Source organism: Lissotriton helveticus, chromosome 9 (assembly GCF_964261635.1).
Source record: "Lissotriton helveticus chromosome 9, aLisHel1.1, whole genome shotgun sequence".
NCBI classification, from domain to species: Eukaryota; Metazoa; Chordata; class Amphibia; order Caudata; family Salamandridae; genus Lissotriton; species Lissotriton helveticus.
In genome coordinates, this window is record NC_136070.1 from 246,767,485 (window position 1) to 246,795,342 (window position 27,858).

A 27,858-nucleotide genomic window follows, 5' to 3' on the forward strand; every position below is an offset into this window, starting at 1 on the left:
ATTCTATTTGTTAATCTAGCCAACCCACTGCTAAATCCCATCTGCTCACACAGCTAAACCCAGATCGCTGAACCATCTGCAGAATTGTCGATCGACAAGAACCTATGAACATTAATGGTTGGATGAAGTCTTGTTTTATATGTAAGGAAATCAATGCAATGTCTGATAAAAAAAAAAATATGAAAACGATGATTGTGAGGCTGTATTTCACTGACATTAAAATGCAAGCCTGTGGGTTGCTTCATGCCAACTAATATTGAACTACTGAACTTGTGGTGTACATTTTTCCCATTTACAGTTATGAATGCCAGCTTATTTGGGGCGTGGCTATCCGCCTAACATAGCGGCCGCAAAGTAGTTGAGCTCAGCGACAGGACTTACTTATCCAGCACATATCGGCGACCATGGGGGCCATCCGAAGCCAGTTTCTGCCCTGTCGTCCGCACATACTGCAAGGGATGCAGATTTTACAGAAAGCATCCTGTGTGATGCCCAGAAACGAGAAACACAGCGACGCCACTGGAGACTAACGTTGCATGAGTACCTGAGGCCCGCTGGGCTGTCTGATGCAGACTGCAGAGCACTGAGACATCTGGGCTGCCATCAGAAACGCCCTGCGGTGCCTGGCTGGGGAGTTGCTGACCCGTGCTGCTGGGCTGCGGGGGGCGCCCATGAACGCAGGAGGGAGTGCTGTACCGACGTGCTCTACAGTGACCCTGACCGGCGCAGCCTATCATCTCCTCCCTCTAAGCTGCGACGCGACTGAGCCTGTGCTGGTCAGGATCGCTGCCCAGTCACTGAGGACCGGAGACAGCCCCGTGCACACCGGCCTGCAACAAATGATACTGGGGTGGTGCAACAACTGAGACAGCCCGTGCACACTGGCCTGAAATAAACAACGTTGGGGCAGCGCCTCCGCCCGTTATACCTGTGGAGAGGAGCCGGTGGGCAGGCAACAGCAGACCTGTTCCACGCTGCTGGGGACCTGTGAAGTGCACATGAACACTGTAGATCATACAGGTGGTGAGTTATTGGCCCTGGAGCGACGAACGTGTGGCGAAGCACGGCTTTGTCTGGGATTTATTCTGCCTTCCGGCCTTGCATGAATGAACTATGTGGGGCGGCAGACCGTGAGTACCAACCCCCTGCCTGATTGAGCATCCCTGGGCAGGTTGACGCAGACGGTGGGGTCTACCTGACCACTGGCGAAGAGGTCTACTGCAGACAGGATGGGAAACAAGAAAAAAAAAACATGGCCTCAAACATCCGAATATTTCGGATTAGGGGGCGTGTTTAGGCGTTCTGAGTGACTGGTGACGTCACTGGGTGAAAGAACGCCAAAAACACGCCCCCGAATCCGAAAGAGACGGGGCTTTATTGGAGTGACTCCCTTCTCCTCCAATGGCTGGCCTCCGTTTAGGAAGCCAGCCAATGGAGGAAAATGGAGGAGAGAGGCGGGTTCAAGCCCCCATACTCCAAAACATTAAATCTCCTCCCGCAAGCGCAGCCTTCGTTACAATACCAATAGCTCAAACTTTCCTAATGCGAGACCTATTGCATTGCAAATGCTTGTTTCATGTGGGGCAACACTGAGGCTACCTACCATTAAATGGAAAAATATTCAGTAGCAAACACATGGTGGAAGATGGGCATGAGATACGAAGCAATGATTTCAGATGCCTGTTTGGCCACCGAAGGACGGCGCGGGGGTTAGGGGGGGCTCATGTGGGGAACCAGACTTGGTAGATTTAATAAAAGATGTGACCTGCTCGGGTTGGCGAATTGACCACATTCTTGGACTTTGTAAGAGACAAAGCAGCAGATTCCTCCAAGGATGGAATCTTGATGGTAGAGAACATATCGTAGCCTTCTTTTATTTTATTAAGCCCGCGAGAGCTTTGCAAAATGATTGACTACTGTGGCTGGAATTTTCTGCTATTTATGGAAATCCGTTTCTTTAGTTTGAAAGTTATTTTACAGAATTCTTTGCAGCATCAATTTTTTTTTTGTGTAAAATGTCTGGATTTTTCCCTTACCATCAATGCGTTGTGTTGTCCTTTTCTGTCACCAGATAATCCTTCCTACATTTACATTCCTGCCTTCTGCATGTTTGTTTTTGGAATTCTAAGAGCCTTGGTAAACCATTGTGTCTTAGAATTGTGCCTCTTAATGTAGGATGCCTTTGGAGGTGCCAAAGAGTTGGCTGCTGAAGTCAGCCAGGATGAATAATTGTCTACAGACGCATTAATATCCTCTGTGATCAAGGGCAAAGATAGGGACAGTACCTTTTTAAATTGGTCTGACTGAATCTTGTGCCAAGGACGAGAATAATGTTCCTTCAGCTGGACCTTACCTGGAGAGAGGTTATTTGTAAAAATGCCAACAAGATCATGCCCTGTGGAATGAGTAGGGCCGTATATGACCTGGAAAGAGACCAGGACTAGCTGACTTATCAAGTATTAATTTAGTTTCTTTATCCGAGTAATCTTCTAGATAAAAATGTAAATCTGCCAGTAGGGTGAAGAACTTTGCTGTTTTAGTTTGATTCCAAGAAAGTGCTTAGATCTTAAAGAAAGATACGTATGGGGCCAGCGGGCAATACACAAGTAACACATTGAAGTATTGAGTTTTAGACAACTCGATGCCAAAGGACAGTTTGAAAATTAGCCTTAATTTGGGACCAGTAGATGATAGCTAGTACGCACGCCACCTGTTCTTTATAATCTGTCCACCCTATGTGTTGGTTATCCTGGTGGTGTAGCAGAGATAATATCCGGGCCGAAGGACTGGTCTGTCCAGGTTTCTGTAATAAATATATCGAAGGCATGTTTTTCCATGAAGTCAGTAATTTCACAGTTGTTTAACAAGGGGTCTACAATTGACTAGGGCAAAGCACAATGTTTTGATTGCGATGGTCTGGGTAGCACAGCACAAGTACCTAATCAAGGGGTCCCATTCCTGTCTGTAACCCCCTTGTCTGTATCAAAATCACAGTCCTGACATGAGAAAATGGAGGGAGTAGAGTAGGTAGTTAAATCAAAACCTGTACAGCGTACTTTCTTAAAAGCTGTAAGTTCCTTCCTGGTGCGACAGTCCATGCGTGCGTTTCTGGGTCAAAACTCTCAGGAGTTCGGGTGCTGGGGGAGATGTGGATGAGCTTGACTTTGGCATTCCTTCGGCATGCCTGCTGTACGGATGTGCTGTTAGCTTGTTAAAATAGCCCAGGGCCGGGGGGGGGGGGGCGGCATGTATACGTGGTCGTGTTGAGCGCTGGTCTGCACTGGAATGAGCCGGCAGTAAACAGGTGGGTTAAAGTTAACAGGGGTCCAGCAAACCCTAATCATGCATACAGCCTTCCCTGTTGCATGAAAATACTGGTAAATCAAACCGCAAAAGTAACAGTGAGAAAGTGAACCCATGAAATGAAACCTAAAAGGGAGCCAACCCTTTGACTATTGTGCCCGAACCACAAAGGTGGCAGGCACCTCCTAAAAAAAGCTGCATGAGCGTGCTATTGCAAGGAAATAAAATTGGTTATGAGTGAGTCTACTCACGAGCTGCCAGTCTGCTGCTGTGATTTTTACCCCAGCTGTGGTTTGGAAAGCTGTACCTGGTAGGGGTGTTGTCTTGAGGTGTGTTGATTTCAAAATGGCTGATGGAGTGGTTTGTCCATATGATCGCTGTGGTGGAGTAGTATTTGATTCTGGCACTTGAGGTGAAGAGGAGATCCAGTGTGTCCTGTGGTGTGTTGATTCTGCTGTGAGGTGAGTGAGTCTGATGTTGCTCAGTCGTCTGAGGAGTGCTGTGTAGCAGGGGTCATTTCAGTCTTCCAGGTGAAACTTGAGGTTAGCGAGGAGAATGTAGGCTTTTGAGTAGATGGTGAGCAGGATGAGGACGTTCATAGAGGTGACTTGTGGTCGTCGGGCGAGGGTTCCATTCAGGGTGAATTTTTCTGAGATTTACAGCTTGAAGTGCAGGTGTTTCCCTGGCATTCTCTGTGGATGTTGTGCATTTGATGGTTCCCTTGTAGATGACAGTGAGCCATCTTCCTGATTTGTGAAGGTGGGCTGGTTGAGCGATGTCTGGTGCGTTCTACTCGGCAAGCATAAGTTTCCCTCCACAAGCAGAGTCTGCACCATCTTCTCTAGAGCCCATAAATGATTCTATGAACTAGACTGTTTTCTCGTTCCATTATTTAACGCTCCTCTAGTTTCTGTGCGGGAAACACATCTAGTAGAGAGGGTGCCTGGTGGCTAAATGACGAAGCTTGTCTGATGTACAAGTCTGATAAAACTGAATCATACTTCCAGCACAGCCAGAGTTCAGTTGGTTCCACAGTCACTCTTTGGAAAGTATCCTGGTGCTCTGAGGGAAGGCAGTAATCTGCAATTTATTTTGCTTGGAAGATGGAGCTGCGTGAAGCAGTAGCCCTCCTAGAGGTGAGTTTGTTTGATTATGAACAGCTTTGTGATTAAAATTCTTTCAGAGCTGCTTGCTGACAACCTGCTGCCACACGTTCAGTCATTGCTACATCCAAACCAGTGTTTTCGTGCCTGGAAGTTACTCCTCACTACGTCAGGATTCTCCATCATGCCATTGACTTCTTATCCTGATTGTAAGGTCCCTTGGCACTCCTGTTAGTTGATTGGGGGATAGTTTTTTTAAGGAGACCTTCAATTTGTCTGCTATGGGCTGCCTATTTCTGGTGCTTGTTGATTTGGAGCTATAGCCCTCCATTTATATCCTACATTCACTCTCTACATTCTCCAATAGCCACAAACTGGTCAGTTGATGCTTGTCGGTGGGCCTTTAAGGCTTGGTAGGAAATCCCAACATGCATGTCCCTTATTCTCCTTGCTGTTGAGCCCCTCAAAGCTGCCCAATTCAGAAGACCCTCTACAGAGGTCCGACTGGGCCGGGAAACTGAGAATTGTATCTTTGTATATGTAAATCTTCTGATTTACCAATGTCGGCCCCACATTTCAGGTCCGCGAGCAATGCAAATGCTAGAACACTTAGCTAGGTTAACCAACCTTAAGTTCAGTTGATCTGATTGGATTATTTTCCAATCAGCAACTCACCTGACACTTTGACCTGGTGCCCCTAACTTAAAATTAAGTTTGTCACAAACACTAAAGTATCTGAAGTCATCAATGTCAGGCCCTCAGGCAGAACAAATTGCCCCCTCAAATATATCCTCTTTGTGGGGACTTGTAACACTGGTCTTTTTCTCATGCCTATCATAGGCCAGGCCATCATTCTTATGACTATTTCTGTACCCAAGCACCTATATATGATGCAAAATTACCCATAACTCATGACACGCTTACTTTTGCAAGCTCGATGCTGAACTTCAGACCTTCAAATGAGGGGTGAAGCTCCAGTAGTATCTAATGTTAAGTCTCCTTATAAAGGTCGTCAGTGCACGGTGGACATGGTTCCGTATTACTGAGCCTCACACTGACTGCACAGCAATCCAAACAGCCTGGCTTGCTTGATAGGTATGGGCAGTGGCAACACATTTAATCTATGTTGTAGAGGATTGTGGCCGCTGATCATCATGTTGAAGTGTTAAGCCACAGGTGACACTTAATGATACTCTGGTGGTGCTGAGTGATGCTGAGGTGGGGGGGGGACTGCGCTGGTGCTGAGGTGGGAGCGGGACTGCGCTGGTGCTGAGGTGGGAGGGGGACTGCGCTGGTGCTGAGGTGGGATGCCTGGGTGGGGGTAGGGGTGATGTGCGTCTGCTGCGCGGGTGCCGATGTGCGTCTGCTGCGTGGGTGCCGATGTGCGTCTGCTGCGTGGGTGCCGATGTGCGTCTGCAGCGCGGGTGCCGATGTGGGTCTTCTGCGGTAGGGGGGGGGGAGTCTGCTGCGCAAGTGCTGAGGTGGGTGAGGGGTCGTCTGCTGCGCGGGTGGGAGGGGAGCAGGTCTGCTGCAGAAGTGGAGGGAGAGAACTGGTCATCTGCGCGGGTGCCGGGGGGGGGGGGTTCATCTGCTGCACGGGTGCCAGGGGGGAGGGGGTCGTCATCTGCTGCGCGGGTGCCAGGGGGGAAGGGGGTCGTCATCTGCTGCGCGGGTGCCAGGGGGAGGGGGTCGTCATCTGCTGCGCGGGTGCCAGGGGGGGAGGGGGTCGTCATCTGCTGCATGGGGGCTGAGGAGGGGTGGAGGGGGTGTCTGCTGTGCAGGGGCCGAGGGGGTGGGGGAAGGTTTGCTGCGCGGGGGGTGCCAGGGGGGAGGGGGTCTGCTGCATGGGGGTGGAGGGGGTTTGCTGGGGGAGGGGGTGTCTGCTGCGCGGGGGCCGAGGGGGTGGGGAAGGTTTGCTGCGCGGGGGCCGAGGGGGGGGGGGGGGGAAAGGTTTGCTGCACGGGGGCCGAGGGGGGGGGGGGGGGAGGTTTGCTGCGTGGGGGCCGAGGGGGGGGGGGGAAAAGGTTTGCTGCGCGGGGGCCGAGGGGGGGGGGAGAGGTTTGCTGCGCGGGGGCCGAGGGGGGGAGAGGTTTGCTGCGAGGGGGGGGAGAGGTTTGCTGCGCCGGTGCCGAAGGGGGAGGGGGTCTGCTGCATGGGGGCCGAGAGGGGTGGGAGAGGGGGGGTTTGCGTGGGGTGTCTGCTGCGCGGGGGCCGAGGGGGGGGGTAGGTTTGTTGCACAGGGGCCGAGAAGGGTGGGGGAAGGTTTGCTGTGCGGGGGGGGGGTCTGCAGCGCGGGGGCCTGGGGGAGGGGGGGTCTGCTGCATGGGGGCCGAGAGGGGTGGGGGAGGGGGGGTTTGCTGGGGAGGGGTGTCTGCTGCGCCGGGGGAGGGGCCGGGGTAGGTTTGCTGCGCGGGGGCCGGGGTAGGTTTGCTGCGCGGGGGCCGAGAGGGGTGGGGGAAGGTTTGCTGCGCGGGGGCCAGGGGGGGGAGGGGGAGAAGGTTTGCTGCGCTGGGGCCGGGGGGGGGGGGAGAAGGTTTGCTGCGCTGGGGCCGGGGGGGAAGGTTTGCTGCGCTGGGGCCGGGGGGGAAGGTTTGCTGCGCTGGGGCCGGGGGGGGAAGGTTTGCTGCGCTGGGGCCGGGGGGGGAAGGTTTGCTGCGCGGGGGCAGGTTTGCTGCGCGGGGGCCGTGGGGCTGCTGCGCCGGTGCCGAGGGGGTCGGGGGTCTGCTGCATGGGGGCCGAGGGGAGGGGGGGTAGCTGCGCCGGGGCCGAGGGGGAGGGGGGGGGGGGCAGGTTTGCTGCGCGGGGGCCGGGGGCAGGTTTGCTGCGCGGGGGCCGAGAGGGGTGGGGGAAGGTTTGCTGCACGGGGGCCGGGGGGGGGAGGTTTGCTGCGCTGGGGCCGGGGGGGGGGGGGGGGGGAGGTTTGCTGTGCGGGGGCTGGGTAGGTTTGCTGCGCGGGTGCCGAGAGGGGTGGGGGAGGCTTGCTGCGCGGGGGCCGGGGGAGGTTTGCTGGGGGGGGGGGGGGGGGGGAGGTTTGCTGCGGGGGGGGCCAGGTTTGCTGCGCGGGGTCCGGGGGGCAAGGTTTGCTGCGCGGGGGGCAAGGTTTGCTGTGCGGGGGCCGAGAGGGGTCTGCTGTGCGGGGGCCGAGGGGGGGTGAGGGGAGCAGGTCTGCTGCAGAAGTGGGGGGGGGAGAGAACTGGTCCGCTGTGCTGGTGCCGAAGGGGGGGGTAAGTTGAGCCAGCTGCTCTGGTGCCGAGGTGGGGGGGTGGAACTGGTCTGCTGCGCTGGTGCTGAAGTAGGGGGAAACGGGGGTTCTGGTGCCAAGGTGGGGGGTTGGTGCCGAGGTGGGGGGGGGGGGGGACTGCTGCGCTGGTGCTGAATTGCTGCTAAGGTGGTGTTGTGCTGGTGCTCAGACTGAGCAGGTGCCCGGGCCTCTTGGCTCACTCAGTCAACAGGAGGTGGTGGGGGAGGGAAACAAGGTGTTAGTGCTTGAAGGAGGAGGGAAACCAGGATAATTAGATAACGCACGGCGCTCCTGAAACGGGTGCAGCAAGGAGTAAAAAGGTTACTCTTCAAAAGTAATAAAAATAGAGGTGAGCGCGCCGTGCAAAATAAAAAAAGGCGCTGTACTTAAAAGATGAAGCGCGGCGTGAGGCACCAGGAAGGTGAGTGAGAAAAGCAGCATGTGGCACAAGGATGGAGAGTGAGGAAAAGAGCAGTGTGAGGCACAAAGAGGAAGAGTGAGGAGAAGAGCAGCGTGAGGCACAAGGACGCAGAGAGGAGAGAAGCAGCGTGAAGCACAATGACGGAAAGTGAGAAGAGCAGTTTGAGGCGCAAGGAAGAGTGAGAAGAGCAGTTTGAGGCGCAAGGAAGAGTGAGAAGAGCAGTGTGAGGCGCAAGGAAGAAGAGTGAGAAGAGCAGTGTGAGGCGCAAAGAAGAAGAGTGAGAAGAGCAGTGTGAGGCGCAAGGAAGAAGAGTGAGAAGAGCAGTGTGAGGCGCAAAGAAGAAGAGTGAGAAGAGCAGTGTGAGGCGCAAGGAAGAAGAGTGAGAAGAGCAGTGTGAGGCGCAAAGAAGAAGAGTGAGAAGAGCAGTGTGAGGCGCAAGGAAGAAGAGTGAGAAGAGCAGTGTGAGGCGCATAGACTGAGTGAGGCGAAGGGCAGCATGAGGCACAAGGACCGGGAGAAGAGCAGCGTGAGTCCCAATGAAGGAGAGGGAGGAGAAGGGCAGCATGAGGCAAAATGAAGAAGAATGATGCAAAGAGCAGTGCGAGGCAAGTTTAGGAGACCATAAATAAGCTTATATTTCGCGTTTGTGAAGTTTGCAACACAATGTGACTTGACATTCATCAGAAGCCAGTACACCACATTCTCAGGACAACAATACAGGCCATTCTACAGAACAGTCCACAGTAGTTTTTGTGCAAGACCTTTTGGTCTCACTAATAGCCTTTTTTCAGTGACCACTAAAAACAGCTCAACTTCAGCACCACCAGAACTCAAACTAGTCTAGAGTCTATATAAATGGCCGGAATGCTACTATCCACCCCACTTCCTCTTTACAGCCACACATCTACCCAGGAGTAATTGTGAAACTGGTGGACACAAAAAAGGTCCCCAAGGCATAAGCAAATTATGATTATGGCTCTGTTGGTTAAGTGTGCACCTATGCCTCATGCACAGCTAATAACGAGATGTTGGACACATGGATCATGCTCAAATATAGATCCTTGTAATCTAGCCTAAAGGCTGAAATAACTGAAGCAAGGTGATTAACCTTGTTCTTAAAGTGCTCGGCATCCCATGTTCGTGGAGGTCACTTCTGCATCTCCTGCATGATGATGGAACGTCATGACGACACATGATGGTGATGCATAAGTAACCATGAAGATGCTGGGGCACCGTGTGTCTCGTATGAGAGTCTAATGTACGGGAACAGCACTGTCTTGTGCAATTGTTTAATGCAACACAGTGAGCCATGTCATAACTGTCATCTGATAGTATTTTTGTGAAGCGTAATTAATGTATGTAATTTCAATCTTCATGAAATTAAAGTAAGAGGTAGACATAGCAGACAAATGGTCACGTAGTGCAATATCGTCTGTGCTTATCCTTTGTAATTATACAGGATAATTCCAGCATGAGAAGAGGTAAGAAAGGGGGTCATGGTGCTGACACTGTCCATACAGTAAGTGGGTTACTAAGTCCCTTCTATGTTCATAACTGAAGGAGCTTACAAGAACCTATTGTAATGTTCAATAGAGCGCCTTTTTATTTAGATTTGTTAAAGGAAAGTGGGTTATGTCCCCTGGTAGATATCACATTTACTCATTTGAAGTGGAGTTCGCCAAAAAGCTTAAGCAAAGGTAATATAGGAAACATTGTACTTCCATCTAGTTATTGTTGTCGCAGCCGAGGTGCTGTCACGACTGAAGATGTATAGGAGGTCACATGATGATGTAAAAAAACAGAGAATCACCGTATCTCGTTCAAACCAATGGATGTGAGTCTTCAGGCTATTCTCCCATCTTTGGTCTTTCATCAGGAGTAGCCTTTGAGTGGGAATACTGTCATTGTTGTTAATCTTATCTACAATGGCCCATTTAATGTCATTCACACTGTGTGAGCCCCAAAACCTGGGCAATAATTCTGGTGTTATGAAATTGGCATTTAATGTTGCTTCTCTGTTACTCAATTAGTGTTCCGATTTCCCTGGATCTCATGCCTGTGTTGCGGAGACCATAACAGTGTGTGAGCATTTAACTCACGTAGTCAGCGTTGCAATTTTTATGTGCCCTAATGTGCTATGGTCTTAGTACATAACTAATGTGAAGGGGCATGCACTGCACCTGCCGCAGGGATAATGTCCCATTCTAGCCAAGAGACCACATAATGTAGTGGCTACCTTAATCTGGTTATGTATTTTTGTGTGATTGTGGAGAGTAATTCTCTAGATTTCATCTACTATTGAAAGAAAAGAGGGGGGCTGCAATAGTTTCCATTGGTGTTCAGAATTTTCCAGGTTTAGTTGAAGCAAGGCTACACAGCAATTGTTACATGCGCCTTTTTAAATTATTCTGTTTGGGTGGTTATGGTTAATTTGTGGGACAATTCTGAAGTTTATCGTACCGAAGATATATTTGAAAAATTGTTCCTAAAATGCAAGAACTATCCAGAGAGTAAGTTCTCTCTCGGAGAACACATGTGGTGCCTGTCAAGTCTCCGTAGTCTGGTCCTATTTGTGGGTTTGTGGTAGACTTCTGTTTCTAAACCATCTTTCTTAGGATTGATTAATTTATCTAAATTTGGTAGATCATTGTTACTTATGGTGTATGTAAACCTAAGGAAGGGTTCTTTTTCTTTGCCCCATTATGCACCTAAGGTCCTGAGATTCCTTTTCTGTTCATATAATTAGTATCTTGTCCATGTGACTATGCCACAGTTTGATATGTGTTTTATGAGGGTTGCTGTCAAAGTAGATGAAGTTTTCCTTAAATATGTGTGCATTCATACATACAACACAAAGGGACAATGATACTCCCTATGGAAGTACAATGTACCTGAATGGTATATCGTACCCTCCTATTCCAAACCTTTCTCAGCTAAAATAAGGCCGGGCTAGCACATTCCAACATAAGTGTTTAATGTAGCTTCATTCAATGTTCTGTTATGGGGCATTAGTATAGCGCATTATCACCGAAGATGTCTCTAAGCGCTGTCCGAGAGGGCCCAATAAAGAGAGGCAGAGAGTGAGGAGTGCTCTACATAGAGCTCCAAGCTTCCAGGAAGAGAACAGATTTTAATCTCTTCCTGAAGGTGAGCAGGTTGGTCTCTTTGCGCAGGCTTTCCGGGAGTCTGTTCCATAGTGGAGGCATCATATTTGAAAAGGCTTTCCCCCCTAACGTTGAACGCTTGAACCGTGGACATAACAGGAGACAAGCTTCTGAAGATCGCGGCCTCTTGCAGGGAGCGTAAAAGATCAATTTATCCTAGATAAAGTTCGGGGCCAAGCCATAAATGGCTTTGTGAGTAATACAGAGACTTTTTTGAACTTCACTCGCTGGGATATTGGTAGCCAGTGTAGGTCCTGCAACAGTGAGGTGACATGTGTCCTCCTGGGTTTTTTGAAGATTGTTAGACGGGGACCTGGAGGGTCGGCCGAGCACAAGGGAGAGGCCTCCAGTGAGGACCGTCTCTAGCGATCGCACAGACAGGTAACTTCCCCCCCCACAGATGGACACCACACGAAGATCAGGGTAACACCTTTTATAGGCAATTCTTGGAGTAGGGTGGTACGATACAAGGCGATCAGGACACGATGATCCTCTCAATTCTAGTCTCTAGTAGGGGAAGGGGGTAGCGGGACAGTCTTGGTACCCACAGGTACTGAGGTGTAATGGTGGTAGCTCACAATCCTCGAGCTCGGCGTTCGGACGGGTCAGACCGCGGCAGCGCCAGCAGGTCCCGAAGAGGTCGTAGGTGGCAACGGGCCGCGGCAGCGCCAGCAGGTCCCAACGAGGATGAAGGTTACGACGGGCCGCGGCAGCGCCAGCAGGTCCCACGAGGATGAGGGTTACAACGGGCCGCGGCAGCGCCAGCAGGTCCCCCGAGGATGAAGGTTGCAGAGGGCCGCGGCAGCGCCAGCAGGTCCCACGAGGATGAAGGTTGCAGAGGGCCGCGGCAGCGCCAGCAGGTCCCACGAGGATGAAGGTTGCAGAGGGCCGCGGCAGCGCCAGCAGGTCCCACGAGGATGAAGGTTGCAGAGGGCCGCGGCAGCGCCAGCAGGCAGGACAATAGTTCGCAGGGCTGTGGCAGCGCCAGCAGTCCGTCAAGGATGAGTTCGTCGCGGTGTCTCTCGACTCCAGGATACAACTGCCTTCCTGTCCTGGGGCTCCCTCAGTTATAGGTCTGGCGCCCTTTGATGTCCGGACCCTCGCTCTTGGAGGTCGGGAGGTCTGGGATGAGGGAGTCCAGACACCCAGCAGGGGGGGTGGAGCCAGCGCCCGAGGAGGCGGGGGGTGATCTGCACCTGGCGGGGGAGAGCCATCGACACTTCTTACTCCCATTGACCTGCCAAGTGGTCCGTCCACCTCCTGGGTGGATGGTGGTGCCGGGATGTCGGGGCCAGGCCCGGGGTCGGGCTGAGGCCGCGCGGCCGCGTGGTGCCATGTCCACGATGGCGGCTGGGCCGGGCAATGGTGCTGACGGTGGCCCGGGCCCGTGACACAGGGACATCCGGGAGCAGGCGTCCCATGGGGGACGGGTTGCGGGTTTGTTCTGTGGGTAGTACCTGGAAGGCCGGGACCCGGGCCCTGTCCTGCGGGGAGGGAGCGAGCCCTTCATGGGGCCTGTCCAACAAAGATCAGCCTGGCTGCATCGTTCTTAACTCCTTGAAGCCTGGCCAGGGATTTTTTTGGGTAGCCCAGCATAGAGGGCGTTACCATAATCTAGGCGGGCCAGGATCAGAGCTGAAACCGCCGTCCGAATAGTAGAGACGGATAACCGCGATGACAGTTTCCGGAGTTGTCGCAGCAGTCCTACACAGGTTCCTACCTCTGCTGCGACTTGTTGGGACGTTGATAGCCTAACATCAATTTTTATCCCTAGGCTTTTTACTACGGAAGCTGGTTTTGGGGGCTGTCGCAGTTCATTAGGCCAGCACAGCTCATTCCAGGGGTTTGCTACTGTAGTGAACGCCAGCCCCTCCGTTTTATCCGGGTTTAGTTTTAGAGAATTTGCCGACATCCAGTTCACCGTGAATTTCAGAATGTCTTGCATATTCACCTGCGATGAGGGTGACTGATCTATTTGAAACAGAATTTGGGTCTCTTCGGCATAGTTATATACCCTGCAGTCTAGCCGATTTCGCGCGGCAATTTAAAGGCTGCAAGTAAACATTAAAGAGCAAAGGGGACAGGGCTGACCCTTGCGGTACTCCACATGTCAAGGTCCCGCAATGAGATACCAGGTCTGTCAGTTGGACTCTTTGGGTGCGGTCTCCAAGGAAGGAAGCTAGCCAAGCGCTGGCAGTGCCCTGGATCCCCAGGTCAGCAATCCGCGACATAAGTGGACTATGATTCACCGTATCAAAAGCAGCGGATAGGTCCAACAGGACCAGAGCACATGGCGCCTTCCTATCCATTCTTATCTCGTCCAATACGGAAAGCAAGACTAATTCCGTACTATAGTGTGGCCTGAAACAGGCCTGGTTCGGTTCAAGAAGATGGGTGGTCTGTTAAAATACTCTATTGGAAGGTGGAACCAAGAGCCCAGAAATGTGAAGGTCTCTCCCCAAAGCTCTGTTGCAACCTCCCTTCTTGACGCTGAAATACTACTTATAACACAGGGGTGTGCCCACTACAGTTGCATGGACTGTCAATGAAGCTACTGACACAGCTTGTTATGATATTCACCATGCATTAAGTGCATTGGTAACCACTCCCGGGTGGCACAGATGGGTGGTGATCACAGCATAACTAGAGGCAACAGCAGAGAAAAGTGCAGGACACAGGGGAGAGAGTAACTTGGGGAGTGGGTGATCGAAGCGGTACTGGGCGTAACACAAAAGGGGATTTATTGGAACGACTGATCATTCACAGTCCTCGCGCTAGTTACATACACAGAGGACTGAAACAGCAGTCCATTTTAGGTTGAGCCTAGGCAGCACATGGGCTGTCACGTCAAGACCTGCCGTATTCACACTCTGGGCTTAAAACCTGCCCATTACCTTTTATTTGTCTGTTAGATTGTCATTCAGAAATGCATGCTTGCTTGCTAGTGGTTAATCTTTGCTCTTTGTCCCCCCCCATTTTAGGTTGAGTCTATCGCAGGGCGCATGCACTGCTCTGGGAGGCTTCTTGTAAGCACTCCAAACTTTCCCCTAGATTTCTCCGTGTGGGTCTGGCAACTCTCACACATTCCATTGGCCTTTGTGTGTGGCTTTCAACAATGAAAGCACGCAATTGGCCAAAGACAGGTGCATGTCCTGCCTTTTCTCCAAATGTTCACTCCCACTGCGCTTGGGTGTCAGGAGCGAGCAGCAGCTCGCATTGTGGCAGCTACATTCCTCCGTCGTCATGGATAATTAAACGCAGCGCTGTCGCTTTTCACTTTAGTGGCCACGCTTGTTTTCCTTTGCTGCTTTACTTGTTTTTCCGTTTGCGCTTAGTACCAGGGCAATTATCAGTAAGGAGCGAGGTATCAGGATTGCAGCGGGAAGTGTAGGTTGACTCTGAACTACCTGGTCCATTGCTGGGGCATAGGGCGGACGGGCGCACTTTAGGAAGGCACACTAATAGAATGCTCTGTGATTACATTTTGCAGAAGAATCAAATAAACCGCCAGGGGCGATAACAAAGTCCCTGTTAAATCGCCTATTGACTAGCTCAATGTCCTTTGAGACAATGCTAATTGCACGGACTAAAAATGAATCCAAAGTCCTACCATTTGTCTTGTCTGTCTAGTTGGTTGGCGTGGGAGCCTTCTCCCCTGTGGCTTTCCTCTCTCCCATGGTTTTAATGTTTTTGAAGCACTCTAATAGGCGGGAGACCAAGCCCAATCCGACTTGGTGCAACTGCGCTATGTGACAAAGTCTATTTTTAGAGTTCGTGTTTCTGCAACCGGCCCGCCGCCCCCTTCCATTAGGCCTCACCTCGAGGCATGATCACTTCTGTGCATATTAGTCCCTACCAGATAATGGGTGCACGTCCTGCACCCTTGTTATGATCTTGCTACATGTCACTAACCAGTGCCCCAGGGATAAAACCAGTAACTGCCCTGGATAATATAAGCAAGGTGATACCCCTGATTCACCAGGTCTATCATTCCAGGAAAAGGAGCCGACTTGCATCTGCAACCCAGGGGTAGTCAATGGGAAAAACATGCTACCCACCAGTGTACCTTAAAGGCAGGCCAAGAGTGGTGGCCCAACCCCGCCTCTGTCGTTCACGGCCCTGCCATTGGCCCGGGCACGCGAGAAACGCGCTTTATAGTGCTATGCTAAGAACAGATGAGTGCAGCTACCAGGAACGCCTCCTGGCGCCCTGAGCACTCTGGTCACTGTAGTTTGAGATCCCCCTTGCTGGCAACCCACGCAGCGGGCACAGGAGAAGTGCTTTATAGCGCTGTGCCAGGAACAGGTGAGTGCAGTTAGCAGAGCTGTGTTTTCATGCACTCTCCTTTGTGTGTTCCCCCTGCTTGTTGTTTGTGTGATAGGTGAGACCTGGTGCTTTTGCCAATGTTTGTTCAACGTTGTGGGTAAGGAAGTTGGAAGTGCTGCTTTGTGATGGTACGCAAGGTGCTCGCTTCACGCACATGCTAGTGTTCGCTTTAAGGGCCAGACATATCCTGCCTCTTGGGCTCTGTGGCGCGCCCATTGGAGGAGGGGGCAGGGGTGAAGCCGGGATTGCTGCATCTCCTTTGCAGCTCCCTTCTGCTAAACCATTCATTAACTTTCCAGAGGCTTATGAGGTAGATCTTCTGGCTGAGACACTCTTGGTTACTCAGGGTGTCCGTTTCATTTTGCAAAACTGTCTGTCAGCCTGTTAATGTATCAAATGCATTTAAGAATTATCTGGCTGACAAAACAAATGTTGCAAAAATGAAACCGACTCGCTGTGTAACCAAGAGTGTCTCAGCCAGACGGTCTGCCTCTGGAAAGTTCAGGCCGCTCTTATCACAGTCCCTCCGGCAGAGCCTGAACTTGAAAACGAATTATCTGGCACAGAGCACTCTCAGTAAACAAAAATAAACATTCAACAAGCAGTTAACAACAAAAAAAACATTCAGGACTAAAAGTAACAATATACCATCTCGTATGCAGGCTTTAATCAAATCTGTTAGAAATCTCTTCAGTTGCACTGCACACTGTTTTTTCTTAACCAATTTGCCTCCCTCTTTTTCTACCAATTGCATCCTAACACCATCATACTAGTGGTAAATGTAAACCTCTTATATCTTCAAATTTAATGACTTTGAAGGTTCCAAAGGGGGGGGGGGTGTACATGGGAGGAGCTGTATGGGGTATGTATGTGTGTATCTGTGTGTGCTTTCTCCCTGTGGGTGTGAAACTTTGCAAGCATGTCGGTCTACCTACGTGTGCTAATGGCGATCTGTTGTTTGCTCTGAATAGTACATGCATGTGTTCATTTGTGTGCATTTGTTGTATAGGTCTTCAATCCCTGGCAAAACATGCACCCAGGATAATATCCTGCATAGCTAAAACTTATAAGGTCCCAACGGCGAGACCTATTTGCTATGCCACTGCTTGTTGTGTTTTGTTTCCTCCCACGGAGCACCACCCAATTACTAGTAACCTTAAACTTTGCTGCTTATCTGGTCGCTTTCACCACAGTTTTCTTCTTTGCTTCCTGCTCGTTTGTGGAAGCTGGTTTTACTGTGCCTTTATTGTTGCTTCCTTCCACCCATCTCTGCATCCCCCTCCCACAACACTGCTTGCCCCCCCCATACCAGCTTGTTTTAGTGCACTTCGACCTCTATCTCAGGTTCTTAATGGCGACGGAGACGCTCCTATTGCCGAAATGTCCCATGCACCTCTGTTAAACAGACTGCCCTTACATTTTTTTCGCAGAGCGCTGATGCCCTTAATTCCCGCAATTGATACTTTCACGGGTACTACAGGTTTTATGCCGCCTTTCCATAGGCATCCGTGGGTAAGATTAGGTGCGTGCTGGAGCTCACTGTTATCTGTGGCTGTTCCTGCTTCCTCACCAGCCCACTATTTGTGACAGTCGTCCTCTCCCCTTCTCTCTGTCTTCGGTGTGTGAGGGAAGCGTGAGCACTGCTCATTGTCTCAAAAGCGCAGCAGCCTACAGAAGCTGTTGCTTCACCTCCACTTAGCTGGGACTGAACTAAAGGCCTGTGGGAGTCTTGGGCCTCCTCCTCCCCTCATGCATGGGTAGTTTCCTGTAGCCACCCCGCCATGATGGAAGAGGAACTGCCAAGACCCTGTGAGTATCCCCCGCCAACCCCTTCTCCCCCAATTAAAAGTCCTTATCAAGCCCAAAGGCCCTGGTGCGCAAAGCTTTATTCCACAGGGACTAAAACGTTGGCTTTTGATTTTTTTTCTTTATTTAAATTTATATGCCCTTATACTAAGCACCGTTAAACCCCAATGTAATTTGAGGCAGTGAACTAACTCCCTCCCTCTCCCAAAAAGCCACATCGCTCTTGAAGTCAGCAGTCTGGCACATATATTACCCATGTAGCTCAAAGGTAGTGCCCCTCATCCCTGTCCCTTATGTCTAATATTGTTTTGCTGTACCCCACCCCCAGAGGGAGAAGGATGGGTAATTTTAAAGATTCATTCATAATGATAAGCATACTAATATGTCCCTTAAATGGATGTGGGGGGTTGTTACTTTTTCGGAGGCATGTGTAGGCCGCTTTCATGTCAGCCTGTGTAAGAACGCATTACTTGCCTGATGCAGTAACACGAACATTTACGGGATCAGCCACATTTATTTTATCTCGCCCCATTTTGGCTACTTTTGGAGTTACTTTTTCCCTGCTTAGTATAGTTTAGGGTTGTACACATCCAGCCTTTTTACACATCAGGGCTTTCTACACAATTTTAGTCTTACGTTAGCTCAAATGCGTAAAGAGTATCCACAGCGTCTCCTGAACATACTTTTACTGATCACTGTTCCAGCCACACACTTCCACAATCCAGTTTGCCACTGTAGCAAATAGAGCAGGCAGTGCAGCCAGATCTGTCTAGGGATGTGTTGAAGACAACTTAAACAACTCAATCCATGAGATTGATTTGTGCAATGGGCGTGGTTTCTAAAATAGTCAGTAGAATCCCACGAGTGTGTACACATAAATATTAAGACATCATTCTGCCTTTTCCAACACCCTCTTCAGCATGTATCGCTCTACATTAATCTGATCCTTGCCAAAGAAGCATTAATCTTGTCATGATGGTGCTGATTTTAGAATTAGTAGTGAACAAAAAATCACCTGAGAGCCCCACTCCTAGCCAGTTCTGTACCAGAGTGTCCTGCAGCAATATGATATTGACGCCATGCCTAGAGAATGTGCTGCCTCACCAATCAGACCACTGGGAGTTTGACTTTTTAACTTTAGAAACACAGAAGATCACCTAAGCAGGAGGACCATTTCACAACCTGAGAGACTTTGGCCCATAGGTGGCACCTACATAAAAGGTGACATCTGCTTAAAATATGTAGGACTTTTCAATGGCGTAGCAAGGTCAGGTGGTACCCAGTGCGGAAAATGTCTTGTCATCCCCGGCTTGACAAAATGCAAAAATGCGTTTAAAACACACATTTTTGCATAGCAATAACACCCGGGGCAGCCCGCGCCCACTGCAACCCCCCCTCCCCCTTCCTACACCATTGGGACTTTTTGCTCTTTTGCAGAGTACTAAACAAACCAGCATTAAAAATGCAATGGGTCTCACCTTTTATTAAGTTAAAGCCATTTGCTTTGCTATACAATACCCTTAGCAAAGCAAATGGCTTTAACTTAATTAAAGACAAGCCCTATTGCATTTTTAATGCTTGTTTTGGCTGTTCATGGGCCTCTTTTATGGCCTGTCTGGTCGGTCCCTGACATGAAAACAGCAAGCATTTGCAAATAAGTCTTCTTCAGCTACTAAAGCTAATGAGGTACGTGTCGATTCAATGTCCCCACCCGCAGTTTGTTTATTTAAATATATGTGAAAAAACTGCAGTATCAAGCGCTATACAAGGTTCCAAGGAAGCACTATGCGATATTGGTTAAATTGAACATGAGACCCCGTGTGAAGAGTAGGACAATGTACTGGGGAAATAAGAACACCACGAGGTGTGTGCGTACATTGCTAATAGGCCAAACCCTTCAAGTAATCAACGTGTCTGAGGTGAGATTGCTAATAAAGCAAGAGTCCACTGGGACACCAAAAGATAAGATCAACAGGCCCGAACACATGGGTCGCAGATAACTAGCGAGAGGAAGTGAGACAAATCTATAAGATAGGACTGCAAAAAGTGAACAGGAAGTGAACGCACCTTGTGTGAATACCTGACCCTGTGCAGCGCTCTGCTGCCTTCTGTTAAGTTTTGCGCTATAGAAAAGGCACATTTCAGCTAACTGCTTATCACAGTTAATGAAGGAAACAAAACCGATGCGTTGTACGATTGCAAGCACACGAAGCAAGCAATCCTTTCTCCACCCCACGACCTTCAGACACTAACCAACACGTGCACTTCCTCATGCACCCCAGCAATCACAGCAATGCAAGCTTACCTCACGTCCAGATCACAGTAACGCGCACACAGCTAGTGTAGCCTCTGCTCCACTCACGATAGTACAGCGCAGGACACAGCAGTGCAAGCAGAGAGACAATGTGTGTGAGAGAGCAGTTACTGTGCGGGTGGGCGGGGAGCTGCTGTTGAGGTGTGTAATGTCAGGTGATTTTTGGCGGTATCTGTTGGTGCCATGGTGTGATTTGTGTCGGTAGGGTGTGATAGAAATCAGCACAGCGGAGCTCTGTTGCCTCACTTGCACTCTTTGCCCTGTACAGCACAGGGCACACTACTCTGCTTCACTCGGCCACAGCGCCAGTCAAGCGGCACAAACCAGCGTAAGGGGTGACACTGATGTGTTTGGCCCCATAAAGATAGGAAACTTTTTACTTCAGAAGGAAAGCAGGCCAGGCCGTCCAAGTAGGACGGCAGAAAAAGAAAGATAAACTATACGTCACAAAGGGCTCTTTCCCAATGGCTAGCCACCGTTTAGCATAAACGGTGACGCCGGCCAATTGGAAAGAGGGGCGGGGCTTAAAGCCCGAGACTCCAAGCTCCTCTAAATCATAAAATCTCGCCAGCGATACTGCGCATGTGCGCAGCCCACGCAGCCGAGACCTAAAAATCAAGTCACTTGCATTGAACTTGCAGCGGACAGGTTGACATCAAAGAATGTGTGTTGCTCAAATGCTTCTCCCTGCCAGCTCCACATTGCTCCCTTGCCTATTGCTTCATACACCAGCCTCTGGTATTGCTTCTGGCCCCACACCCTGTTGCTTCCTCCCTCTTGTTGCTTCTGTTCCACCCGGGCATTGAAACACTTCACTAGATGGGTAGCAAATCTGAGTCAGGTAGAGTGTGTGGTTGAAGGTGTTTTCTTAGTTTTTTGGTCCTATGTGGTAAGTGTTTTCATGTTGTGCATGATGTATATGTCCGTGTCATAAGGGCAGTGAAATGTCTAATTTCCTACATTCCTGCATGGAACAAATTCTTCACGAGAGCAGATACACCAAAACTGTTAGCTTTTTTAGGTTTCGCCTGATATTCACTAAAATAAGACTACAATTTTACTTCAACCCAGCACACAGAATGACAGTGCTCCTTAGCAGAGAATTCCAGAAGAGGCGCAGGAAGAACACGCATAAATGCATTTTTTTAAAGCCAGTAGCCTGCATGGTCATTAAATTGCTTTCTTATAACAGCTGCTAACTATACCTGTTTTGCAAAACATAAAAAGATACCTCCCGCCGACCCTCACTAAAAACCGGGACAGGAGCTTGATTTCCTGAAATATGCCGGGATACCTGGTGAAAAACCTGGTCTGTCCAGGCAAACCCAGGACGCCTGGTCCCAATGAATACACTGCGCACCTGCCAGGAGCCGAAAACAGAAACATTGTGCTGAATCGGATGGCGGCCTGTGGAGCTGGAGTACCGCAGAAAGGAAGAGTGTCTTTCTGTGTGTCTCTTTCTGTGTGTCTCTTTCTGTGTGTCTCTTTCTGTGTGTCTCTTTCTGTGTGTCTCTTTCTGTGTGTCTCTTTCTTTGTGTGTCTCTTTCTGTGTGTGTCTCTTTCTGTGTGTGTGTGTCTCTTTCTGTGTGTGTGTGTCTCTTTCTGTGTGTGTGTGTCTCTTTCTGTGTGTGTGTGTCTCTTTCTGTGTGTGTGTGTGTCTCTTTCTGTGTGTGTGTGTCTCTTTCTGTGTGTGTGTGTCTCTTTCTGTGTGTGTGTGTCTCTTTCTGTGTGTGTGTGTCTCTTTCTGTGTGTGTGTGTCTCTTTCTGTGTGTGTGTGTCTTTCTGTGTGTGTGTGTCTTTCTGTGTGTGTGTGTCTTTCTGTGTGTGTGTGTCTTTCTGTGTGTGTCTTTCTTTCTGTGTGTGTGTGTGGGGGGGGGGGGCTCTGTGGGTGTGGGGGGCTCAGTTTGCATGGGCAATTATTTTCTTTTTCTTGGCCGTAGTATGCAAATGTGAATCAGGTCAAAATCTCAGTTTTTGCATGATCGGCTTTCTGCCTGCAGCAGACTAGAAAATAGGAATTGTACGCTGCATTTTTGCAGTGATCCATTGACTGCCACAAAATTACTGACCAGGCATGCCAACTTGCAGATCCATTTCACTATGGGGGGATGATCTTATAGGGGATGTGTCTATGAAGGGACAAAATCATAAGCTAATTGCGTTTACGAGGCATGAGGGCACAAGATCATGAAGAGGAGTCTGGGCTTTGGGCTGAGATCTGACCCCCAACATCCCTCACCCCAAAACAAAAGCTTCTGAAGCTACCACAAATGCCCTGGGGAGTACGTAAAAAAGAAAAAACATGAAACGCAGCAGCGCCCACCCTCCCGATATGAGCTGGAAACCCACAGCCCACAACCCACACCTGCAGTGTGAGAGACAGCAGTGTGTGTGACCTTTTATGTTTTCGTTTTTGAAACAAAAATAAAACGCATTAGGTCTTGCATTTGCGAGAGATTAATCTATTGGCATTGTAAATGACCATGCCATTTATTTATCTGTTTTCAAAACCAACTTATGAATAAAGTTTGTCATTTACAATGCCAATAGCTCTAACTTTTGCGAAGGCGAGACCTATTGCATTGTAAATGCTTGTTTTTTTTTTATTTAACTCCTTCGCCGCGGGGTAATTCCCCTGCTGTGCTGGGGAGAGGGGGCGCACACAGCGCCCGGTGCTCCTGACGAGCTCAGCTAGTCACGCAGCACGGTGGCGCTGTGCTCATGACGAGCTGAGTTCGTCACAGCCACACCCTTTTCCTCAGAACATTCAGCACAGCAGGGGAGTTATCCCCGCGTGCGAGCGTTGCGGCCGTTATGATGAGCTCAGCGCAACCGTGCCTCCTTACGAGCTGAGCTAGTCATGAGCACGCATGAGGTTAACCACAAAAACATGTCTCCTTAGGCAGATAAGACGATTGGCAAATCTAATAGGTTGCTCCAATGTGAGAGCTATTGGCTTTGCCAATGCTTTTTAGCCATCTTGTACAGTAGCGTGACTTCTGTTCAGCATGGCTAAAGGTGTGTGGAGTAGGGTGGTGTGGCATTGTGTGGAGTGGCGTAGAACAGTGCAGTTGTGAGTGCAAGCAAAGCATCAATAGAGACGGCATTTAGGGTGAAAGCAACATAAATATGAAACTGTTTAAAAGTAGGAGAGCACATTGAACAATACCAAAATGCTCCTAAAATACAAAAAGATTGTGTGGTGCAAAACGATGAAGGACACTTACTTAGCCCTTACTGGAGGCAGAAGTAACACAAAGGAAGCAAAGCCAACCGATGGAAAGATAACAAATGAGTGTCAACCAAAACAACTAATGGTATGTTGTGGGCAGGTTATAAGCCCACGGAATTGGAAACAATACTTCTTGCACAACTTACGTGCTTTGTAGGCAAGATCTAAAACCTATTCCCCTTGTTTTTCGGCTAGATTTGTTCTATACTGATAAAACATGCGACTCCTGGTGTAGAACTGATTTGGAAGTTAGGAAGGGTCTCATCAAGTAAGAGTTCTGAAAACGGCTGTATTTAAAAAAGCATTGCAAATGGGGGGGGGGGGGGGAGTGGTGGCGTTTCATATGGTCGTGGCTACATCATTCCGTAGGCATGTGCCAGCATCACCATGCATGTGTGCTCCCACAGAGTGACGGAATGGGCATTTGTATTTTTGTATTTATTGATCAGAGAATGCAGATGGCACTTGAATTTGTAATTAAAAAAAAATGTTCAGTTGCGTATTTCGTACAATAGTGGCCCGGTAGCAAATGCTGTTCACTCGACAAAAATAAATATATAAAATCAATATAAGGGGTGAGAGTAATGAAGGAGTGAGTGGAAGCAACAGGAAACAGCATGGGAAGGAGGGAGAAAATAGAGCACCAGAGAGACGGCAGTTAAGCAATGGAGATTGAAGCACATGGTGCAGAGGGTACTATAACGAGGGTGGGTATTTGACCGAGTTTGGGAAGACTGAGGGACAGATCTGAAAAGCACATGCACTCTTCTGGAGTACTTAACCAAACAAGTGAGGGAAGCCCCGCGTGACGGAGCCTGTAGCCCGGTGAGTGGGGCGGGTGGGGCTTAGTTGTAGGGTGTGGGTGTGGGTGTGCCTGCGTGTATGTGTGTGTGCCTGCGTGTGTGTGTGCGCCTGCGTGTGTGTGCCTGTGTGTGTGTGCCTGCCTGTGTGTGTGTGTGTGTCTGTGTCTGTGTCTGTGTTATCCACTTGCTGCCAATGTAGGACAGGGGATGTGCACGGCGTGTGGGTGAACGAGCGCGCTCACATGGGGGATTCTCCTGTGCGTGCCCATCGCCTGTCTCATATTCCCAGGAAGTGAGTAACAAAAGATCTGTCTCACATTCCCAGGAAGTGAGTAACAAAAAATGCTTCTCTGGACGCAGTGCTTCGCACTGCTTACACCAGCTCGACCTAAAAAGATAAAAAGTAGTTAAATCGAGCAAAGAGCCCTCAATTTACAGGAAAGTGTATGATTTCAGCTAATTTAGTTTGTGCCGTATTGCAGGTTCTCTAAAATGAATTTGATTTAGATATGGGTTGACTCGTCTCGTGAGCTCTGGAAACCCCTAGATCTAAATGTTGGCAGCAGTCATTGGCATGTCAAATTGAAGGTGTAAAATTGGTATGCAGTGTACTAAAGCACCTGCAATGGATATGTTGTACGAAATGGCATGTCTCTATCTTTAATACGAAGTAATTTGACGAAATGCATTTTATTTCTAATTCGTAACCATTTGGTCAACTGCAGCAATTAACTTAGTAAATGCACCAGTGAGTAGTTTCAGAATGTTAGTTTTGAATGAAATGTGGACTTTCTTGTGTATATTATAAAGTGGTTGATTTTAATGTTTTGGGTTCTGAAATGAAGTAAGCAGAGTTATACTATGTGATGGAGTTATGGTAATAAAACATTTTGACTACTAATATTGGTTATTAAAAGACCTGGCAAAAGACTAAACGCATTTAAAATATCATGACAGAGGTCATTTCAAGCTGAGAGAATTAATATTGAATTTCTATTTGGTTTGTTTTTAGGACTTCTGTCATGCATCTCAAGCCGTATCACAAGTTATCAAGGAAAGATCCTTCTCTAGAATCCACTCTGAATACGAGAGACCAGGCCAACCACCGAATTGTTGCAAAAGATGAAAAATACACCCCTACAAAGCAGAGCCTCCTAGCGCCACCTGTCGATACTTCATACCATAGACCTTTGGAATCCATGTGTCTGTGCATTGCCGATGGAAAAAGCCCCCTGAACGGTCTCGATGATAAAGGAGAGGTGTATGCTTCCCCTTTGGCAGTTCACCATGAGGAAGAAGAAGGAGCGCTGGATATACGAGCAGTCATTAAACCTGGGAATACAAAGGAAAAGATTGCTTTTTTTGCATCACACCAGTGTATCAACAATCGGACTTGCACAATGAAGCACATGGGCTTTTTGTACAGAAGCACATGGGAAATAAATGGAAGAGCTGCAAAACGAAGAAAAAAGTCAGTGGAAGTTAAAGCAAAAAACAATGTCGAAAAAACAAAGGGACCAAACAAGTGTCACCAGTTTGAGCCTTTTGCATGCGGAATCGACCATTGCTCTGTACACCTTGAAGGCAATAATGCAATATTTTCAGACGGATCTTCAGTAATAAATATGGTCGCTTTCCTTGAACAACGAGCAAGTGCTTTGATTTCAGATGGCACAAAAAAGTGTTCTAACTCCTCCAATACAGCAAGATTAACAGTACAATCCAAAAATGTGCTTTCTGTTTCTGAGCATTTCAGAGCAATTGGCCCGTGTGAGATTCCCTTTTCGAAAGGAAATTTTGAAAGCGGTGAGCAGGAGAATGAAGCAATCTGTGTTCTGGACATGGTTGCCAAACTTGAGTCCGAGTGCTTGAAACACCAGAGTGAACGTAATTCAGGAAGTCTGTCCAGAAATAACAGCTTCCGTAGACATGTTGGTAGGATGCTGCTTGCCAGCGGTTCAAGTTCTGATGGTGCTGAAAAAGTGCAGTCTAAAACGAGCGACTTCAAGGCAGAAAATGACCGTTTTATGCACCAAAAGCATTCAGGCTCAAGTAAAAATCAGCTCTCTGGGGATGAGGAATCATCTGTGCCTTGTGAAATCAATCTGCTACCAGAAAGGAAGAATTTCAGCACGACTGCTTTAGAGCTCGAACAGGGAGCATCATTGAAAAGTGGAAGTTCAGTCCTTGAAATTAATGCCAGTGCTGTAGAAAAGTCTTTTTCTATTTGTTCAAGAGCTGTTGTATTAGCACCAAAGTGCAGTCCGAGTAAGAGTGCGAACAATACATTTTCATCTGAGGAAGCAGTAACCTGTTCTGAAACCTTTTCTGGCAATACAGCAAAAGTAACTAATGCGCGGGTATGTGTTTCTGTAGCTCAGAAGGTATATGCACAAGAAAAGACTTTCAATTTCAGTTTTTCGGAGGATCCCCTTCCAGGAACGTTATTTTTTCAATATCGTGATGATCAAAGTGGTAAAGTCAATTCAGAATTATGTGAAAAGGCTGAAGATAATTTGCAATGCATACATCAGATGAAGTCTGCTTCTGGAGATGAAGACTGTAAGAACAACTCGATTGTATCTTTGGACACCGTTACCATCGCTTTTGTTGGAAGTGAATCTACTGCACTTAACCCCAGTCTAAAAAGGCAGGTTTCTCTCGATTTCTGGAAAATCAGGTATAGAATTCAGCAACTTCTGGAACCTCAACAGTATATGGCGTTTTTGCCTCACCACATTATGGTAAATATATTTAGGTTTCTCCCAACTAAAACCCTAGCAGCTCTTAAATGCACTTGTAACTATTTCAAGTTTATCATTGAATACTATGACATAAGGCCTGTAGATTCTCTATGGGTTTGTGACCTACGCTACAAAGACGATCCCTGTAAACAGTGCAAAAAGAAGTTTGTGAGGGGGGATGTTTCTCTGTGCTGGTGGCACCCTAAGCCCTATTGTCAGTCTTTACCATATGGGCCTGGATACTGGATGTGCTGCCATAGGTCTCATAAAGACAGTCCTGGCTGCAAAGTTGGACTTCATGACAATCGCTGGGTCCCTGCCTGTCATAGCTTTAACCGACACATGTATAAGAAAAGAATGGAATTTGAGAGAGTGGACTGGTAGTGCTTCTAACATTTATGTAAATAGGTGAAGTAAAACATTTCCTTTTGCGGTTTTCTTTCTGTGTATATATATCAAGTGTTTTAATGGTTGTAATGCAAGAGAGACTAGAGCCTTTAACTTGGAATTGAAACACAAAATCGATGCTTCTCATATACATGACTAATTGTTGCAATGTGACTAAAATGGCGTTGCAGCTGTTAATGTGTTTTTACATGTTTCAAAGCCTGTATATTCTGTATAATTAATATATATATAAATGTTTCTGTAAAGAAACTCTTACGGAGTTAAATAAATCATGACATGTTGGCTGAACTGGAAAGCGTCAGAGCAAAGCGTATCAAAATGTCTGAGGTAAAACTCAAGTTTTTGTATAATTTCAAAGCATGCAGGAGTTCCTTCATGCCTGACTTATTTTCTTTCAATAAAATGTGCCTCTTGAATGTTTGTTTCTTCATGTAAAGTGTAATTCTTAAATTCTCTTTGCTGACATTTTGATATGAATCAGTTTTGTATCTGGCGAAATATGCACATAGCTGGAGCTAAACATGTAAAGCCATTGCGGTGTAAGCAAAAAGCAGTGCAATCAATATAAGCTAGCTGAGCTGCACTTAAGGTTTATATTTAGTCTGGTTTCATGGAAGCCTTTTTTTTTTTCTGGCACACGTTAATATACTGTTACTCTTGCATCTTTGCTAGCTCCAAAAGGATTTTGGAAATGCTACTCTTTTGTGTATGGTTGCCCTTTTGCCACTGAGCCAGGTAAGGCCTTTCACGGATTGTCTGTTAGGGGTAGTTCTCAGTGATGAGTAGATACGCATTAACCCTCTTTTCTTTCTGCTCCTTGGATACTCGCGGTTGTTACTTGGGTTACAATATCCTATTAGATTTTTCTATATTTTGTTTTCCTTCTTGGTATTGCTTGTTCCTGTAATGTTTCCAGGAGGTCTGCAACAACTGTTTGGGGTGTTCATTCAGTAAGTTTTCCTTCGAATCCATCTGTCAAGGAGGTCTGCAGTC

At 48.4% G+C, this 27,858-nt stretch overlaps 1 protein-coding gene across 1 annotated transcript in view; it reads left to right on the forward strand.

Annotated features, from left to right (window-relative positions):
• The window catches only part of FBXO34 (F-box protein 34), a 137,824-nt gene extending 110,543 nt beyond the window's left edge, over nucleotides 1-27,281 (forward strand). The window contains exon 3 of the mRNA XM_078659843.1: nucleotides 24,726-27,281. Within this exon, the coding sequence (XP_078515969.1) occupies nucleotides 24,726-26,841 (2,116 nt within the window). The 3' untranslated portion in view covers nucleotides 26,842-27,281. The remainder of the gene's footprint in view (nucleotides 1-24,725) is intronic.
• Nucleotides 27,282-27,858: the final 577 nt, after the last annotated feature.